The sequence below is a fragment of the Ranitomeya variabilis genome, chromosome 1 (assembly GCF_051348905.1).
Source record: "Ranitomeya variabilis isolate aRanVar5 chromosome 1, aRanVar5.hap1, whole genome shotgun sequence".
NCBI classification, from domain to species: Eukaryota; Metazoa; Chordata; class Amphibia; order Anura; family Dendrobatidae; genus Ranitomeya; species Ranitomeya variabilis.
In genome coordinates, this window is record NC_135232.1 from 972652394 (window position 1) to 972673361 (window position 20968).

The 20968-nt window shown below is 39.8% G+C and overlaps 1 protein-coding gene across 1 annotated transcript in view; it reads right to left on the bottom strand.

Moving 5' to 3' along the window:
- The window catches only part of DCHS2 (dachsous cadherin-related 2), a 427667-nt gene that overhangs the window by 15145 nt on the left and 391554 nt on the right, over positions 1 to 20968 (bottom strand). The window contains exons 13-17 of the mRNA XM_077279369.1: positions 17300 to 18157; positions 15224 to 15334; positions 10704 to 10915; positions 7494 to 7645; positions 1021 to 1151 (exon numbers count right to left, since the gene is read on the bottom strand). Coding sequence (XP_077135484.1) covers positions 1021 to 1151; positions 7494 to 7645; positions 10704 to 10915; positions 15224 to 15334; positions 17300 to 18157 — 1464 coding nt within the window. The remainder of the gene's footprint in view (positions 1 to 1020; positions 1152 to 7493; positions 7646 to 10703; positions 10916 to 15223; positions 15335 to 17299; positions 18158 to 20968) is intronic.

Here is a 20968-nt window from a genome sequence, read left to right on the forward strand (position 1 = left end):
TCTCTGAATGCTGAGCTCTGTCTAACCCCGACCACACCGCTGAATGGCAGATTTCTGCGTGCACTGTGCATAGGCAGAAAGCAGCCAATCAGGGGGGGGGGGGGGGGAGTTATTTAGAGCTTATAAACATGGGTGACTACGTGGAAGCAGGTTTAATAGTCCTCTAATGATAACCTCTTGCTAACAGAACAATGATTTTATCAAAACTACCCCATGCAGCATGTGGTGTCATATCATTGGAATCATCTTTTTCTACATTATGCTGATCTCAGATTAGGTGGCAAAAAGCTGGTGCCAGATTACCTTTAATAATGATAACTTATGCATAGTACCAAGTACAACTACACTACAAATGCATAGAAACACTACAACCCCTTTATTCAGGTTGTCAGTAAGAGTCAGAGTAAAACCAGATCAATCTGATGGTTTAGGATTAGTGATGAGCGAGTGTGCTCGTTACTTGAGATTTCTGAGCCTGCTCGGGTGTTCTCCAAGTATCTGATCTAATCCTATCTAATCTATAAGTAGATTATGTTTGTGTCGCTGCAGCTGCATCATTTGCAACCTGAACACATGCAGGGATTGCCTGTTTGTTAGGGATTCCCCACATGTATTCAGGCTGTCTAGCAGCCGCAAATCATGCAGCTGCGGCGACACAAACATAATCTACGAGCACACCCAAGATACTTGGAGAACACCTGAGTATGCTCAAAAATCTCGAGTAACGAGCACACTCGCTCATCACTAAAGGATTGATCTTTAACACCAAAGTCCCAGAAAACCCCTTTTCATACCAATATTGTGTTAGTATATTATAGGGAAAGGGGGAACTGCAAACCCATAAAAAGTGCAGTCCGGAAAGAAAGCTAAATGTAGTAGAAGAAGAACACCATGTAATCTTGGGTGAAAAACCTGAGCTAGCTGTGCCGAAATGTTCTTCTTTTACAATATAGTATTAGTGTTCCTTATACTATTACCATTACCACTATGAGCTTGCAGTTTGCAAAATTGTTGGCATACCTTCAGGAATAAATGCCGTTTCCAAAGGCGGTATTGTAGGCGCATTGTCATTAATATCAATAACCAATACTGTTACTGTGCTCGTTGAAGAAAGACTGGGGGATCCTCTATCAGCCGCTTGGAGGACTAGCCTAAAATAAGTGAAAATTACAACCAATGTCAAAATGTTCTAAAAAAATGCAGGTTACATTTTGTCACCGTTACTCGAGTCTCATGCTTTTCAGTGTCCAGCCTCCATGCACTGCTCTTTTGGATTGAGATTTACTTATGATTATGAGACAAGAGAAAAAGGAGTTTTGAACTGTACAGTCAGATAACTGATTTTCATGACAACTGAATGATATGCACTATCAGGATATCAATAAAAGTAATCCATCATGTTGATCATTGTGTCAAATCTTTAGGCCACTTGGTACAGACTAGGAGCACTGTAGGTAGGCAGATTAACATATAGTTTTGTTTGGAGTGATTTGGAAATTATTTTATTTTATTCATTTAACTCCCAGCTCCTACTAGAATTATGAGTACAGTAGCCTCTCAATGATTAGCAGCCTTTCCTCTATGGCAGGGCATTCAAACTTAGCTGTCAAGCACTATTAAAGACCTCCCAGAGGACTTCAAACAACAGAAAGAGAATGGGAATGCTTCTGGGGTCAGAGTCTGCAATACAGCTTGAGATTACTAATTTATCCTACTTTCAACAATGTGGGCTGTGGCTCACAGTTAGAGATACTGCCTGCCAATGTGAAGGTTGTGAGGTTGATTCTCAGCAAGAGCAGATTGATTATTTGATTTATGTATGTGATGGCAGAGATGCCAACACTGCCCCCCAATTAGGAGGAGCCATGAAGCCGACCCTGAAGTGTCAGGACAGTTCCCCTGAATCTGTGATTATTGGGAGCTATGTTACATGCATGAACCCTATCAAAGGGATAAGAAAAACAAAACAAAATGGTAAAGTGGTACTTTAAAAGGCATGCTACGGTTTGTATTTGTTTGGGTTTTTTTAGCACCGCGAGAGAACATGTCTGTGGACTATGTCTAGTACTGCACCAGTGCGAATTCAGCATTAACTAAGAGGCACACCATAATCAGTGAGGTTCCTGTAAGAGACAGGACTCATGGAATGCAGTGCCACATGCTGCAAATAGTCCATGTGTGTTAGATGATGACTAGTGTCCTCTGTCCAAGTTAAGATCAGCCATCTACACTGATGGGCCTTAGATTTAACTATGTCTGCTACTTTGGCTGTTACACCCTTGAGCAAAACTCTACAACTATGTTGTGTCATCATTGCTCACATAGCTTAAGCTCCATTAAATCATTTCATATAAAGGAAACATGTTGATATGAAGCACATGAAATAATTTATCTTCTATTAGTATATTTTATTGACTATTTTGGAAATTGATCTCAAAGATTGTAAGCTTTTGAGCAGGAGCCTCACTCCTACTGGTACCTGTTGATTTATGTGTTATTCTGCAATGTATTTATTGTCTGTACAAGCCCCCTCTTAGTGATGCGGAATATGTTGGCATATAGAAATAAAAAATATTATTATTAAAATATAATCTGAAATATTTTAACACAAAACAGTTAATTTTGTCATCACATTGTTTGGCTACATAATACAGTTTTCCAATACCAAACATCTACGGTATATGATTGCCAAGTGTCCTGAAGCAATATCAATATCTGACCGCTTCACACAGTTGGGGTAGAAGGTCAGTCTCCAGCTAGGGTTCAATTCATTCGTTACTGAGCACAATACTGTTATAGCTACTTCCAGCAATGATTAGCACTAGTTCTTGTTTCTCCCTATAGTCCATCCTGGAAATAAGTCTGTTTGACTCCCATGTCTTAGCAGAAATCCAATTGTGAGATACAAAGCATGTAGATAATTGCAACCAAGAAAAAGCGTTGCAATATGACAGTCGATCAAATGAACTGCTGCAAGATGCCATAAGTTCAAACTCTGAACATTCATCTGTAGTTAACCCCAATATCCCACTGTCCATGTCATGATTACAACTACCTAGGAAAGAGATACTGGGTGGTTGTTAGTGAATTTCTCACACTGTTAGTTACGGAGATCATTGATCATTCCATTCCCCCAGCTAATAAAACAGTGAAATAAGGGAGAATGGCAAAGGGAATAAAAATCCATTTTTATTCCTTTACCTTCAAAAGGCACCAATGATTTACATTTGCCTATTATTTGTTAATAATTAGTGGGATACAGATATCATTATATCATGACTGGCTGGTAGGGTTGAGCGAAACGGGTCGGCAATTTTCAGAAGTCGCCGACTTTTGGCAAAGTCGGGTTTCATGAAACCCGACCCGACCCCTGTGTGGGGTCGGCCATGAAGTCGGCGATCTTCTGAATCTGGAATCGGAATTCCGATACCGATTCCCGATATGTTTAAGATATCGGGAATTGGTATCGGAATCCATATTTAAGTGTAAAATAAAGAATTAAAATAAAAAATATCGCTATACTTACCCTCTGACGGGCCCTGGTACTAACCGGGAACCTTCCTTCCTTAGAATCAGCCTTCCAGGACCTTGTGGTGACGTCGCGGCTTGTGATTGGTCGCGCGGCCGCCCATGTGACCGCTCGCGCGACCAATCACAAGCCGCGACGTCACCGTGACGTCACCGAAGGTCCTGGAAGGGCTGATTCTTAGGAAGGAAGGCTGCCGGAACGAAGCCGAGGGTGAGTATATTCCTATTAGGTATATACTCACCCTCGGACACGCCCTGCTTCTTTCCGGCTGCCTTCCTTCCTAAGAATCAGCCCTTCTAGGACCTTCGGTGACGTCACGGTGACGTCGCGGCTTCTGATTGGTCGCGCGAGTGGTCACATGGGCGGCCGCGCGACCAATCACAAGCCGCGACGTCACCGCGACATCACCGCAAGGTCCTGGAAGGCTGATTCTAAGGAAGGAAGGTTCCCGGTTAGTACCAGGGCCCGTCAGAGGGTAAGTATAGCGATATTTTTTATTTTAATTCTTTATTTTACACTTAAATATGGATCCCAGGGCCTGAAGGAGAGTTTCCGCTTCTTCAGACCCTGGGAACCATTGGAAACCCAATGCACTGCATTGGGTTTCGAGTTTCGGCCGACCCCGACCCCGACTTTTTTATAGGATCGGCCGATTTCACTCGACCCGACTTTTGAAAAAGTCGGGTTTCGTGAAACCCGACCCGATCCTATAAAAGTAAAGGTCGCTCAACCCTACTGGCTGGCTTACTGGAGCAGCAGTTGCATGGAGAAAATCTATATATATAATTGTCTAAGGGTCACTTCCGTCTGTCTGTCCTTCTGTCTTTCTGTCTGTCTGTCTGTCTGTCACGGGTATTCATTGGTCGCGGCCTCTGTCTGTCATGGAATCGAAGTCGCTGATTGGTCGTGGCAAAACGCCCACGACCATTGCCACGACCAATCAGCGACGCGCACAGTCCGGAAGAAAATGACCACTCCTTACTCCCCTCACTCAGTGCCCGGCGCCCGCATACTCCCCTCCGGTCGCCGCTCACACAGGGTTAATGCCGGCGGTAACGGACCACGTTATGCCGCGGGTAACGCACTCCATAACCGCCACTATTAACCCTGTGTGTCCCCAATTTTTTACTATTGACGCTGCCTATGCAGCATCAATAGTAAAAAAATTAAATGTTAAAAAAAATAAAAAAACCAAAAAACCTGCTATACTCACACTCCGTAGTCCGCCGAGCCGCTCGCACCGGCCGCCATCTTCCGTTTCCGGCGCTGCATTGTGAAATTACCCAGAAGACTTAGCGGTCTAGCCATATTTATATTTTTATGGAGTAGATTGAAGGAGGAAATAAAGAGATGGAAATCTCTGGCATAAAAATAACTTCATCTTAACAGCAAGATTAGGAATAGTAAGTCATTCCCTCAGATTGTAACATACTTTTGTTGCTAGACTTTGGATATGATTTATTGTTCTATGGTGGTGTAAATGTGGAGAGCAGCCAGCGAGAAGAATCAAAACCACTCTAAAGTGTTTTCTCAGCATGGTAATTAATGACTTGTTATTTCTAAAATACCACCTCTGGATTTAAAACATTTTTCAAAGCATAACAAATGTTAGATAAATACGTAAAAGTGAGACTAATGGACTGTTCCACATCTTGTAAAGTGTTCATTTCCCAGTACGATGGCTGTCTGTGTTTTCCCATGCTGGAATACAGGTATTATTGTAGAATTTGCTAGCTGTCCTGGTTGTTTTTACACAATTTAATCTTAAACAGAACTCAAACTTAATTTTAAAACACTTTATCAAACTTTTGTTTCGACTTCCAACATGTTTAAAGAATGTAAGAAGTGGAGTTTTGGAAGTGAAGAGGTTTGGCTTCTTGTAACAGGGAGAAGGGGTAGCCACAATGATATGGCTATCCATGCAGTGGGTACAGGCAGAAAGCATAATACATATTCCTTTTATATTATTTAGAATGTTATGACTGTTTTAGATTTAAAGACTACGAGAGAAAATATTTCAATGTCATCAACAGGCTGTTGCATTGAAAAAATGGCATTTAAAGCAAAAAACCTAAAAAAACAAAAGCCACAGTTTGAAATAAAGGTGGGAAAAAATCTCACTATCTAGAAAATAAGCTTTATTGTAGCGTTTTATTGTATTGTATTGTTTCATTAAATACTTTTGTCATAAAAATTAGACTAATGAGAATCCAGCAGCTAAAAGCAACCTTAAAAGTTATATACAAACGTGGTCAAAATTGTTGCTACCCCTCATTTAATGACAGAAAAACCCACAATGGTCACAGAAATAACTTGAATCTGACAAAAGTAATAATAAATAAAAGATCTATGAACATGAACAAATGAAAGTCAGACATTGCTTTTTAACCATGCTTCCACAGAATTAAAAAAATAAAAATAAAACACATGAAATAGGCCTGGACAGAAATGATGGTACCCCTGAAAGTAATGTGACAAAAGGGACATGATAAATCAAGGTGTGTCCACGAACTAGCATTACAGGTGTCTACAATCTTGGAATCAGTGAGTGGGCCTGTATATAGGGCTACACTGTGCTGTTTGGTGACATGATGTGTATCACACTCAACATGGACCAGAGGAAGCGAAGGAAAGAGTCGTCTCAGGAGATTAGAAAGAAAATTATAGAAAAACATGTTAGAGGTAAAAGTTATAAGACCATCTCCAAGCAGCTTCATGTTTCTGTGACTACACCTGCACATATTATTCAGAAATTTAAGATCCATGGGACTGTAGCCAACCTCCTTGGACGTGGCCGCAGGAGGAAAATTGCTGACAAATCAAAGAGATGGATAACACAAATGGTAACAAAAGAGCCCAGAAAAACTTCTAAACAGATTAAAGGTGAATTTCAAGCTCAAGGAACATCAGTGTCAGATCGCACCATCCGTCGTTGTATGAACCAAAGTGGACTTCATGGGAGATGACCAAGGCGGACACCATTGTTGAAAAAAACATAAAAAAGCCAGGCTGGAATTTGCCAAACTTCATGTTGACAAGCCACAAAGCTTCTAGGAGAATGTCCTGTGGACAGGAAAGACTAAAATGGAACTTTTTGGCAAGGCACATCAGCTCTATGTTCACAGACAGAAAAATTAAGAATACCAAGAAAAGAATACTGTCCCTACTGTGAAACATGGAGGAGGCTCTGTTATGTTCTGGGGCTGCTTTGCTGCATCTGGCAGAGGGTTTCTAGAATCTGTGCAGGGTACAATGAAATCTCAAGACTATCAAGGGATTCTGGAGAGAAATGTGCTGCCCAGTGTTAGAAAGCTTGGTCTCAGTCGCAGGTCATGGGTCTTGCAACAGGATAATAACCTAAAATACACAGCTAAAAACACCCAAGAATGGCTAAGAGGAAAACATTGGACTATTCTGAAGTGGTCTTCTATAAGCCATGACCTAAATCCTATTAACCATCTTTGGAAAGAGCTGAAACATTCTGACTGGAAAAGGCAACCTTCAATCATTAGACAACTGGAGCAGTTTGCGCTTGAGGAGTGGGCCAAAATACCTTCCAGTTACAGGAATCGTTTGATTGCAGTGATTGCCTCAAAAGGTTGTGCAACAAAATATTAAGTTAAGGGTACCTTCATTTCTGTCCAGGTCTATTTCATGAGTTTTATTTTTTTTTTAATTCTGTGGAAGCATGGTTGAAAATCATTGTGTGACTTTCATTTGTTCATTTTCATAGATTTTTTATTTATTATTACTTTTCTCAGATTCAAGTTATTTCTGTGACCATTCTGGGTTTTTCTGTCATTAAACGAGGGGTACCAACAATTTTGACCACGTGTGTAAATGGGCTAAAGGTAGGTAAAATTCTATGCGCCTGCAACATATTTTACATGTCTGTTGTACAGGATAGGCCATTGGCCAATTGATTTTATATAATTTACATATAATAGATGTATAAGCAACGAACCTGTAAGAGGATTTGATCTCCTGATCTAGGATAGCATTTGTAGAGAGGACGCCTCGCTGTGAGTCAATCGTAAATTCTTTATTTTCATTGCCATCCACAATAGTGTAATCTATCTGACCATTTGGCCCACTGTCAGCATCACTAGCAAACACCTGTGAAAGAGAATGCTACATTGGGTTACAAACTATACAGCAACACTGTGTGCACAAGTATTAGGAAAGTAAGTATTTTGACCATATTATCATTTTTAAGTATATTTTCCAACTCCAAGCTGTATAAACTTCAATACTTGAATTGAATGAAGCAGATTACGTAATGATAATTACACGTTTTACTTACTGAACAGTAGATATTGAGGATTTTCTTCTATGAGCTGTCAGGCTCCCTATTAAATTCAGGGGAGTTCCCACATACATGCAGCTACTGATTGGCTGCAGTGGTTAAGCTCTGCCTTAGGTCTAGGGATGGGCAGACGGGTGGAAGGTCGTGTTCTGGCACCTGACCTGAACTTTTTAGAGAGTTCTGTCTGGGTGCCAGTAGAGTACCTGAACTTCCACCAGAGACCCAAAACCCAATGAAAATAATGTGTACCAGAACTGCTAAAAAAAAGAAAAAAAATCATAATTCTCTCTCTCTCACTCTCATGTGCAAAACAGCGGAGATGTGTACAATTTTTATCTGCATGTCAGATCAAAAGTGTCAATGCAAGTCTATGGATCCATGAAAAAAAATCAAACAGCACTCAGATGCCATCCACGTGCTGTCCGTTTTTCACTGACTGATAGAAGCTGGAGAAACTTTTTTTCTCATCAGTGAAAAAACCTGATGACAGTCTGACCAAACTTTGATGAAAATCACTGATGAAATTTGGATAGTTTTTATTGTACATCAAAAAAACTGACATGTTAATGAACCCTTAGCTTCTTAGGTCTTTCTTCCAGCTTGGATTCCCTGATTGACTTTAGCTTTCGCCTGACAACCCTAGCCAGAACAGGAGACAGATGGGGGACACCGGCAGATGTTTTGAAAAGTGCCGGGGTCCAGTAAATGAGTATGTGTTGTTTTTGCTACATTAGCACTACTGATGGGCGAGTGTGCTTGGCATTGCTTGAAAGGCGAGAAGTGCCGAGTATCGCACGGTGCTCGGATCCTCGGAAGGGAATTATCTGAGCCGGTCAGAGAGAGAGAGGGCAACCTCTTTAAAATGCTGTCTGTGAATTGGGCCTTGCAGTGCTACTTTTATGTAGAAGCCATGCATTTATACTGTATGTCCATTGTATAACCAGGACAGATTTTCAACCACTGGAAGTAAAAAATAAAGTTCCCTACTGAACAACTGCAGGCAGTGATCTTTTAATCCAGTTCACAGAAAGGCAATAATCCACGCACATACATTCACCGCTACGCTGGTAAGATAGCGCTGCTGTAGGAATGCACTAATACAAGTAACAAACAAGAACATTTCATGGAAGTTATATGAGATTAATTCATCAGGTATGCCATTTTAGTTTTTTTTTTTTCAAATAAACAGTGCCATTCCTTGCTCAAACAGCGTTATCAGATAATACTGTAGCAATGCCCAATTCAAGCAACTGAATCTGAGCTGCAATACTAGACTCGCATCGTGTGCATGGGTGGTGCTGCTTCTTGAGATAAAGCACACATAATTTTCAAATCTCATATAACCTCTTTTACATTCATGATACGCATAAATTTGTCCTCTTGGTCAGTTTTAGAATAGCATTCGCCTGGATGGCTGACAAACTATTTACCTTTTAATATTCACAGATTCCATAATAACATGGTATGTACAACAGGACTGACGCATAGCAAATATGGTGCCAATATTCAAAAAGGGGACAAAATCTGAGCCTGGAAATTATAATCTGGTAAATTTAATCTCTACTGTGGGTAAAATCCTTGAGGGTTTCCTAAGAGATGCTATCCTGGAGAATCTCAATAAAAATTAGCTCATGACCCAGTATCAACATGGGTATTTGACAAATTGGTCCTGTAACACTAATGTGATCAGCCTTTATGAGGACGTAAGCTCTAGACTGGACCAGGGAAATGCAGTGGATGTTGTCTATATGGACTTTGAAAAGGCATTTCATATGATGCAATGCAAAAGGTTGGTACATAAAATGAGAATAATGGGACTATCGAGCATATGTGTAACTGGGTTATCAACTGGCTCAGTGATAGGAAACAAAGGGTATTTACTAATGGAACACTCTTGGATTGGGTCACAGTTAACAGTGGGGAACCACGGGGGTCAGTATTGGGCCCTCTTCTTTTAATATATATATTTTTTTTAATAACCTTGTAGAGTAGAATTTCAATATTTGCAGATGATACTAAACTCTACAGGGTAGTCAACACAGAGGAAAATTTAATATTACAGAAGGATTTAAGTAAGCTGGAGTTTGGGAGAATATAGTTTTGCCTCTATACAAGTCACTAGTACGGCCACACTTACTGTGTAAAATTTTGCTTTTTGGGGTATAAGAAGCATACAACTGAACTAGAGCGGGCACTAGAGGCGACATCTGTGCTAGAGAATCCATCCAAAATGAGCCTCTATTGCAAATTTAATGGAAGAATAACACAGCATGCAGAGCTACACTTCCCAACAAATCCATGGATGTGGACTGCAAATCAGCAGTCTGGTAAGAGGCGTTTATATCAGAATCCATGAATTTGGTCATATGTGAACAGCATCTAAAATGTATATTCTGTATATGAACAGTCAGAAAAGCTGCAACAACTATCAGTCAAAATTCGAACCCCTGGAGTAAAAAACAGGATACACAGAGCTGCCATACCACATGTGGAAGAATAAAACAAGGTCATTTTTAGTATTTGGTAATAATTCACTTTCCGACAGGATAGGAAAATAGCTGAACGATAGACTATTCAGTAGTTTTGTCCAAAACACAATTTCAGAGAGAGAATATCAACTGGTGGTAAAATATGTATTAATCTCCTATGTGGTTTGAAGACCACAATATTGGTTTCTGTTCCATTTCCTATAATTTGAAATCTGTAAATAAGTAAATTGTGAAATTATTACTGAATTCGGAAAAAATGTGTATAAATACAAGGTCCTAAATCTATAAATAGTTATAGAAATATGGCAAACATCATTCACACAAATCCCCCATAACTCGGTCTATACCACAGATCTGTCATGTAGTACTGTTACTTTACCTGGACAACAACCATGTTGTAGGCCTGGCCCTCTAAGACCCATGTAATGTGATGATCCCGGTCAAACACTGGTGGGTTATCATTCTGATCTTGGATTTCCACAGACACTCTGCAGTAAGCCACAGACAGTCTGGATTCGGCAGAGATGATTACATTTATCCTATTTCTGGCTTCGAAGTCAATCAGTGATGGGTCCTGTACTGTCAATTCACCTGGAAGAAAACATTGGAGTAGTCATTCATTAACACATTATATTATGGCCTGATAAAATATAAAAAATTAGACATGTAAAAATTGAATTGCTCCAAGCCGAAATGCAGTGTCCTGCAAGTTGATTAAGTTTTACTGTACCTCTATATTCCTTTGATGCCATATAATTTTTCCATCTGATTCCAGAGGAATCAGACCTAATAATAGGGACAGTTGTATCTGTCACATTGCTTTTAGGGAAGTATATATCCATACATACAACACCCAATGATGTCTGTATGGAAATGTATGGAAGACAGATAGCTCCGGATTCATACACTGTCATAAAACTCCCCATACACTGCCATACAGTGTGCATGAGTCCTTAAAGTAATAAGTACTATGTACAGCATATATTTGAGACGTTGTGTGCCCCCCTTTGATGTGGGCTCCGGCGGTAAGCCTACATCTTTCTCGGCACATGTCAGCTGTTTTGAACAGCTGACATGTGCCAGAAACAGCTGTGGGTGTAATCGCGATCCACCCTCAGCTGTTAACTAGTTAAATGCCACTGTCAAACTCTCCAGAAATCCCGCCCATCGGTGACCCCATCATGTGACCGCAGGTCACTGATGGGTTGGCATGACAACCAGAGGTCTCCTGCAGAGCTCAATGGTTGTCAATGCCGGACTGCTATGAGCGACGCCCGGTGGTCGGTGCTCATAGCAAGTGAACAATTCTGCTACAAACAGGCGATCTGATCATTGCCTGTATGTAGCAGAGGCAATCTGGATATGGCATTTTCTAGTCTCCCATGGAGACTATTGAAGCATGCCAAAAGTAAAAAAAATGTTTTAAAAAATATTAATAAAATTAAAAAAAATAAAAGTTCAAATCACCCACCTTTTGCCCCATTCAAAATAAAACAATAAAATAATCAAACCTACACATATTTGGTATCGCCGCTTTCAGAATTGCCCAATCTATCAATATAAAGAAAGAATAAACCCAATTGCTAAACGGCGTAATGAGAAAAAAATTCAAACGCGAGAATTATGTTTTTTTGGTCGCCGCAACATTGCATTAAAATGCAATAACGGACGATCAAAAGAACGTATCTGCACCAAAATGGTATCATTAAAAATGTCAGCTCGGCGCGCAGAAAATAAGCAGTCACTCACCTGAGATTATGAAAAATGGAGAGACTACAGGTCTCAGAAAATGATGCAATTTTTTTAACAAACTTTGGATTTTTTTTTCACCACTTAAATAAAAAGGAACCTAGACACGTTTGGTGTCTATGAACTCGTAATGACCTGGAGAATCATAACGGCAGGTGAGTTTTAGCATTTGGTGAACATGGTAAAAAAAAAACCAAAAAACAGTTATGGAATTGCACTTTTTTTGCAATTTCACCGCACTTGGAATTTTTTTCCCGATTTTGAGTGCATGATATGGTAAAACCAATGGTACCATTCAAAAGTACAACTTGTACTGCAAAAAAAAAAGGCCCTCACATGGCCATATTTACGGAAAAATAAAAAAAAGTTATGGCTTTAGGAAGAAGGGGAGTGAAAAACAGAAACGCAAAATGAAAAAGGGCTCCGTCGTGAAGGGGTTAATGATCTTCTTCAGTATGTAGTTAGTTATTGAACATTTTTCCATTTTTATGCAGGATGCAATCAGGCCCTTTATTGTTGGCTGGGTCAATTGGGATGGCTGTCCTTGTGAGCTGCACTTATATAGAACTGGGCAGTCTGTCCGATCTAATAGTAGAGGTCTCATCGATAGGCTGTAAGCAAGACACCGTACCTGGGGCTAAAATTCAGCCCTGGCATTTGAAATCACACAGGCCCATGTTGTCCCCGTCCCCAAGCACTAGATGGGATATATTGCTAATATTACCCTGGATAGAGGAAAGCAAGATTTACTAAAAGACCAATATTTCTAATGATACCCATGGCCTGCTGGGGTAGGTGACTGAGTCAGCGACTTTGTGCTCCATCACAACTCTTAACAGTATGGGTGTCTTGAGAACATTGATTCTGTTGACAACGTTGCACACAAGGTGGCCCATGACCAGACAGGCCCTTTTGGCATTTGCCAGAATTGCCAGATGGCCAGTCTGACCCTGCCAGACGCTGTGCATCAAACCTATCTGTGTGACTGGTGCCCTATGCAAGCCTCATTTTTGTGCATTTTTAACACTAAGCAACCACTCCCTCCATGAATTGGTAGGTTTGTGAGTGGTTGTTAAATCAGTATTTTGCACCTGTGCTGCCCCCGTCTTTATCACAGGGGTCTACTGCATCCTGCTTGTGCATTGGTAATGTGACCTGGTGTTCGTAAGACAGTTTCTTTTTCTGTCATGTTTTTTGAATCCATGTCCTTTTGTGAGCCATTTTTGAATGTAGTGCATAGTTAGCGCATAATTGAGAAGAACAAAAAGACTCATATTACCCTGGTCTGGCCACCACTTTAGTACTCCGTGACAGCCACACAAGGCCAGTGTGAACTTACTTGTCAGACATTCTAATTAACTTTACTTAAGCAGATAATGAATTGCTGACCAACTTTTCTGGTTACATATTAATTTTAAGATGAATTTAAAGGGACCCTGACGGTCTACCTACCAAAACCCAGCAGGGTCTATTTACTGTTGCCAGCTTTGCCACTGGTCTCCTATTTTCTTCTTCCGGCATGTGTTTATGCTGTGTTTGAACTGGAATAAACATTCCCCTAGCTTTTTTATATAGTAAAGAGGAAAACATGACCACTACAGTCAGTCATTGCAGACAATTGTCATTTGACACCTCACACCGATCAGCGAGCTTGTGTTGTTTTTTTAATTTTCTTTATAACTTTTGGATCACCATTGGTCCATTTTAAAACTAATAAGGCCCCTTTCACACATTCGTTTTTTGCCATCAGTCGCAATCCGACTATTTACCATGGGGACACTTTTACCTGCCTATGACACTATCAGGGTTTCCTTGACTACACAGCAATACTCCCTGGCCATTGGAATGCATACTAACCGACATTTCCTGCTAGTGGAACGCAACACGTCACAACTGGTGATGTCACTTTCGGTGACATCACTTCCGGTACGCACGTACCTACCATTACCGCTATAGTACATAAAGAACAGCATGTATCTCCTAGCCCCTGGCCCACCTACAGATCTACCAGATCCCACTACCAGCACCGGTGAGTGAATACCACAGATATTCTTATACTCAATCCATGGAGATTCTTATATATTATCCATGGAGATACTAATATATCTTTACATATTTCAGCACATTACCGGTTGACTGGATGATAGAGCCCCAAGGTGGTTCCTTTTTTATATTTTACATTCAATATATCCATTACCCCACATTGCAAACACAGCTTTTTTCTATCCCTTTTCAGGTCATTGACATTTTTCTAGAGGGCATCACATTGGAAATTTTCCAATCAATCAGTACTATATCATTAACTATTAGGTAGGTTACACTAATATACATATATTTACTATTTTTATATAGTTTTATTTTGATATATTTTTCTTTTTTTTTTCTTTTTGGTACATACAACAGCCTGCAAATTCAATATTCCTTACATTAGCAGCCAGGTATGCATTCCCTTCTCTACAGCCTCTTTTTTCTTTTTACTTAAGGGTCCTTCGCTTTCCTTTCCCCCTTTTCTTCTCATCTTCACCAACTCAGTTGAGTTTTTTCTTGTTTGTTTTTCTCCATTATTTTATTTTTGACAGATTTAATTATCTTGATACATATATTACTTTTTTTGTTATCATTATTTTATTTATTTAGTACACTGAAGAAGGTCAGTGATTGACCGAAATGTTTGTTGTACTGCTTATGGATGTACATTAAAGTAATTTGCTTTTCTGCCTTTATCCAAACTTGAGTGCCAAGTTTATTTTTATTACTAAACATGTTACCATGGCCATCGGTGTCTGTGGAATTATTTCCTATCGAACAGATCTGGGATGTCATTGGTCGGAAAATGCAAAAAGGAAGCTGCCAGCAACATATCTTGATGATTTCAACATTTTTTAGACAAACGTTAACAACCTCATTGATAGCATGCCAAGGCTTGTAAGTGCAGGCACTTCTACGTGTGGACCGCATACTCAATACTGAATAAAGAGGTTTTGAAATGTTTGATTCCATTTTTTTTTATCATTTACATGACATTAACATGTTTATTGAGTGTTCATTTTCATGATTACATTCCAGTTGAAATTTCTATGTTGAAGACTATAGTTATCCTTATAATTAAGACATATTTAACACATTCTGTACTCCTTATCTATGAATTACCTGTTTTAGAATTGAGCATAAATGTGTCTTTCTCTCCGTTAATAATTTTATAGGATACAGATTGATCAGAGGGTTTGAAGTATTTGGCCTCCAACATCAACACAGCTGTTCCTGTAATTAGCAAGTAAGAAATAACAAAAATTGATAATACACAAAGTAGTATAAACTTCAATGAAATGTGCTAAACAAATACAGTACAGACCCTGTTGGGGATTTATTTAAAATTGAAGGCATACTGAACCAGCATGGCTACCACAGCATCTTGCAGCGGCATGCTATTCCATCCGGTTTGCGTTTAGTTGGACCATCATTTATTTTTCAACAGGACAATGACCCCAAACACACCTCCAGGCTGTGTAAGGGCTATTTGACCAAGAAGGAGAGTGATGGTGTGCTACGCCAGATGACCTGGCCTCTGCAGTCACCAGACCTGAACCCAATCGAGATGGTTTGGGGTGAGCTGGACCGCAGAGTGAAGGCAAAAGGGCCAACAAGTGCTAAGCATCTCTGGGAACTCCTTCAAGATTGTTGGAAGACCATTACTGGTGACTACCTCTTGAAGCTCATCAAGAGAATGCCAAGAGTGTGCAAAGCAGTCATCAAAGCAAAAGGTGGCTACTTTAAAGAACCTAGATTATAAGACATAATTTCAGTTGTTTCACACTTTTTTGTTAAGTCTATAATTCCATATGTGTTAATTCATAGTTTTGATGCCTTCAGTGTGAATGTACAATTTTCATAGTCATTAAAATACAGAAAAATCTTTAAATGAGAAGGTGTGTCCAAACTTTTGGTCTGTACTGTATAAAACTAAAGGCCTCCATACACATTAGACCAATGTTTGCCAAACCTGCCATATCAATGGGTTTGGACGACAATCAAATGTGTATGGTACATCGACCATCTGATAGATGGGGGACATGTGGATCAGCATGTCCAATTTTGGAATGCTGATCACATTGTTCTCCCAGAGATAAGCAACCAGCTAACGTGTCAGCAATAAGCTTTTACACAGAAAACATTTGGGAGCTCAGATGGCGTTCCTGTGTATGGTAGAGTTGGCTGAGATGGCTGTCAGCCGAATGTGTATGGGGGCTTTGAGGACTCATTCAGACATCAGTGATATTTTTTATATGCAAAAAAGGTCCATGTGTTTCTTATGAGTTTTATCAGAATTTGGTCAGAGTCAGTTTTTCCCATCATAGCTTGGTCAGCATTTCATAAGTTTATCTTGGTAGAAAAGAAAAAGAAAATGAAAGTTTCTGTTTTTCATAGCAAACAGTTGGTGAAAGACGGGAAACACAAAGATGGCATCCAAGAGCTGTTTGATTTATTTATGGACCAATAGACTTGCATTGACTTTTTGATCTGAGAATCAGATCAAGATCAAACATGTTTCCATGACTTTGTGTGGACCCTTTGATCTTTAAAAATACAAGGACATTTATACAGCTCCATAGACTATAATAGGTATAAGTTCTATCTATGAAACCACAGATAGAACCCATACAAAAAAAGAAGTCTGAATGAGCCCACACATACATTCACAAATACAGACATAATAAAAAATATAGCACATTGTCTTATAACACAAATTCATGAGTGCCCATAGGTAAAATGAAGTATGGCCCTAAGAGTACTGTCAGCAACACATCAGTATCAGTCCTGTGTATCTGTAGGTAGCCATGGATCACACCTTACTAGAAGAGAGAATATGCCTCACTAGAGCAGCTCAACTACATGTGGTTAGAGTGGGAGAGCAAAGCTTATTTTATTAGATCAAAGACCGAACTTGAGGTACCTAGACCCTGTGAACTTAGACTTTGCCCCCTCATATGGGTCAGTGTGATTATTTAGGCTCCCACAGGACATGGCTTCAATCTCTGCACTGCCTAAAGTTACATCCTTGAGTATATTATAATAGTATATATATATAAATGGTTATATACTGACATAAGAATTATAGTTGCCATACAAAAGCATGCAGTTAGTCAGAAGTATATAAGTAGTGCAACCAGCCTATGACACATAGAGATAGGCGCTCTGCTATAATAAAGTTATGGTGCTTGTACTGACCTGCTTTGCTATTTTCCATTACGCTGACTTCATATACATTCTTCACAAAATAAATATCCTTTTCCTGTCCTTGTAGATCAATGGTGACAAGACCTGTTGATGTCCTCACTGGAACACCAAGATCTGAGGCCTTCACTTTCAGAACTGTGTTCCTGAAGTTATGAGAGATCGGATACCGAAGTTTTATCTCCCCCGTATCTTGGGTGACAAAGAAAAGTGGATCGCTTTCTACTAGATTATACACTACTGATCCATTCAAGCCTTGATCTGGGTCATTGGCATGTACAGTAGCAATCGTTCTATTGACTAGGGTTTGATAGGACACAAGAACTTGAACGGGATCCTCCAAGAATAAAGGGGGATTATCATTGACGTCTTCAATGTGAATTAGAACTTTCACAGTAGAAGTCAGTGGACCATATTTGCTACTGTCACTAGCCACCACCCGGAAAACATATTGATGTCTGACTTCCCGGTCCAAAGCTTTTGCCGTTACAATGTTTCCAGTTGTACTGTTTATAATGAAAGCACCTTGGGTATCATCAATCACGGAGTATCTTATTTCACCATTTAAGCCTTCATCTACATCCATTGCATGAAGACTAAGAACCATTGATCCAGAAACAAGGTTCTCTCTAACAGATGAGCGGTACTGGCTCTTAGAAAATGTAGGTGGATTATCATTTACGTCCAAGACTTTAATATGCAGCTTGGCTGTGGTACTTTTCTTTGGGCTGCCCAGGTCATGGCATTCCACGATAATGGTAAAACTGCTGACATCCTCTCTATCTAGGCTACGGGTGGTCCAAAGCTCGCCTGATGTGTTATTGATGGCAAAATATCCGCCCGTGTTTCCACCTTCAAAAAGGAAAGAGATGTAAAACAAAAGCTGACACTTGGAGACAGTGGAAATATATATCATGGCAACACCATAAAAATATGTTAAGCCAAATAACGAAGTATTTCTGCTTGGACAGCGAGTGTTTAAGTGTCTCTGGCATGTGATTGCCTTCTGTTTGTATTAAAACCTGTATTTCATTTAAATCAGTGGGTGGCACTGACAGTAAATACAGAATGCCTTATCCATTACTGAGCGATGACTTTTCCAGATGTGAAGCCTTTTTTCAATTGGACACACCTTATAAAATATATATATATATATCTTAATGTGGCTATCCAACAAACAATTCGGAGAAGATTTTTGCTACAGACACCAAAAATGATTAAGGTTTGAAAGCAACAACTGGGGCATATCATCTTTTATCTTTAAAATCTTAAAAGGTCAAAGTTTTCGGAGGGTGACTATTCACATGTAGGGTTTCTGTGGTTTGAACAGCCAGGGATTATTTAGCTGAGCATTCAATGTTTGGTTTTTCCTAATATTCTCTTCCTTTGCTTAGATCTCAGGACTGTAGATGTAGGGGTGACTGTGTTTGCTATCCCATTTGCCTATATAGCAGTTTAGATTGACACATAGAGACTTAAAACGTAAAGAGAACCTGAGATCAGGATTTACTACTAGGTGGTATTAGGGCCACATTATCAGTCTCCTAATACTTCTTTAATGATGCCTGTATTAGCCCTAAACGCAAAATATAAGAAACTAAGCTTAATTGTTCCTGCTCTCCCTGCCTGCAGTCACCGGACTGGTCTGGAGTAGCTGTGAATCAGGGCCACTGCTTGGTAGAAGCATGCCCACAGTAGTGTGACTGACATACCGGCATGTGAGGGGAAAGCATGGAGGAGGAGAAGAGGGATGGCTTCTTCTCTTCTTCCCTGGTCATTCCGCACATGCCAGGATGTCATCCACATTGCTGTGTGAGTGTTCCCATCACCTTGTAGTACTGATGTATAATTGTGTCCTAAAGGGTAAAACACTGGATAAAACTGTCGCTGAAAAAGACTTGGGTGTATGGGTGAACCGCAAAGTAAACTTTAATGACCAGTGCCAGGCAGCTGTTGCCAAGACAAAGAAAATAATGGGATAGACACTCATGACAAGAACATAGTTTTGCCTCTATACAAGTCACTAGTGTGGCCACACTTAGAAAAATGTCTACAATTTTGGACTCCAGTGTATAAGAATGACACAGATGAACTAGAACGGGTGCAGAGAAGAGCGATCAACATTATTAAGGGAATGTGTGAAAACTGCAGTACTAAGACAGGTTATCAAACATGGGGTTATTCAGTTTGGAAAAACGAAGGCTCAGGGGCGATCTTATTACAATGTATAAATACATGAGGGGACAGTACAAAGATATTTCTAATGATCTTTCTACACCTTGTCCTGCCATGGTGACAAGGGGGCATCCCTTATGTCTAGTGGAAAGAAGGTTTAATCATAATCACAATAGTAGTACGAACGTCGTGTGCACAGCTAATGTAGTGGTGCCTGGGTAGGTTCCCAAACCATAATGACAATATAAACAAGACCCAGCACAAGATGCCGCGGCCATCAGGACTCAGGTTTAGTCCAGTCTTCATTCTATTCCTCCCCGAGGCATTTACTTTTGGCTAAACACAGCCATCTATCATCACGCTACTCCTCACATATGTCATTGATAAAGGTCCCGGTTAGGGACCGAAACGTTTGGCTTACACTGGGATGAATAAAATCCTTTATATTCCTTCACCGCTAAGTTGAGTGCTGGGTCTTGTTTATATAATCATAATCACAGGCAGGCCCTGGATGCCTTTCTTGAAAAATATAGTATTACAATTTATGGACACTGAATTCTGTGATGGGACATTGATTCAGGGAACCAGTATGATTGTCATAAGTGGAGACGGGAAGGTATTTTCCCCTTAATATGGGGCAATTAGCATCTGTCTCATGGGGTTTTTACCTTCCTCTGGATCATCATGTTAGGTTATAGGTAGAACTCGATGGACTCATGTCTGCCCTCAACCTTAAAACTTTGAAACTCGGATTAGTCTGGTGACTGCTGGCAGTGAGAGCAGTATCAATAAAATGTAATTTTTAAACACATACAGTATATTAAGTGTTTAGGGCTGATACAGGCATCAATAAGGGGTATTATGAGGCTGCTAAAGAACTCCTAATACCTCTTTTGGTATAAATCTTGATGATAGGTTCCCTTTAAGGGATTGTACCTAAATGTTATAACTTATTGATTGCTGGGGTCTGGACACTGAGACCCCTAGCAATCCCAAGAACAGGCCTTTGCGCCTCTGCACAATTAATTATCTGTGGGACTGCCGGAGGTAATCCTGGGGAAATAGACATAGAAAGGCTGGACTCTACATTGGTTTGGTCAAAGAGGCATATCCCAGATATGAAAAAATAATGTCAATATTTAGGAGTGCAATATCTTGAATTTTTTTTTATTCTGTTCTGAAAAATGCAGACTTGAGGCTTCCTACTTCTGATTTTCATGCTGGTCAGTTGTACTTCTGAGACTATCCTGAGAATTAGGAGTGTTGTGTAGGCCCAGGTGTCTGAAGTGTCACTGAACAAAAATAATTCCAGCTGCACGAGAGACTGAAATTACATGAAATACCTATATATTTTTACTAAATAAATCTAGATACTTTTTACTAATTAAAAACTGTTAAATATTCTTTTCTAATTTGTTTTATTTTGTGAAATCAGATCTTTTTATTATACTTTCTGGGGAAAACTGTAGGGGCGGTCATCTTTTTTGT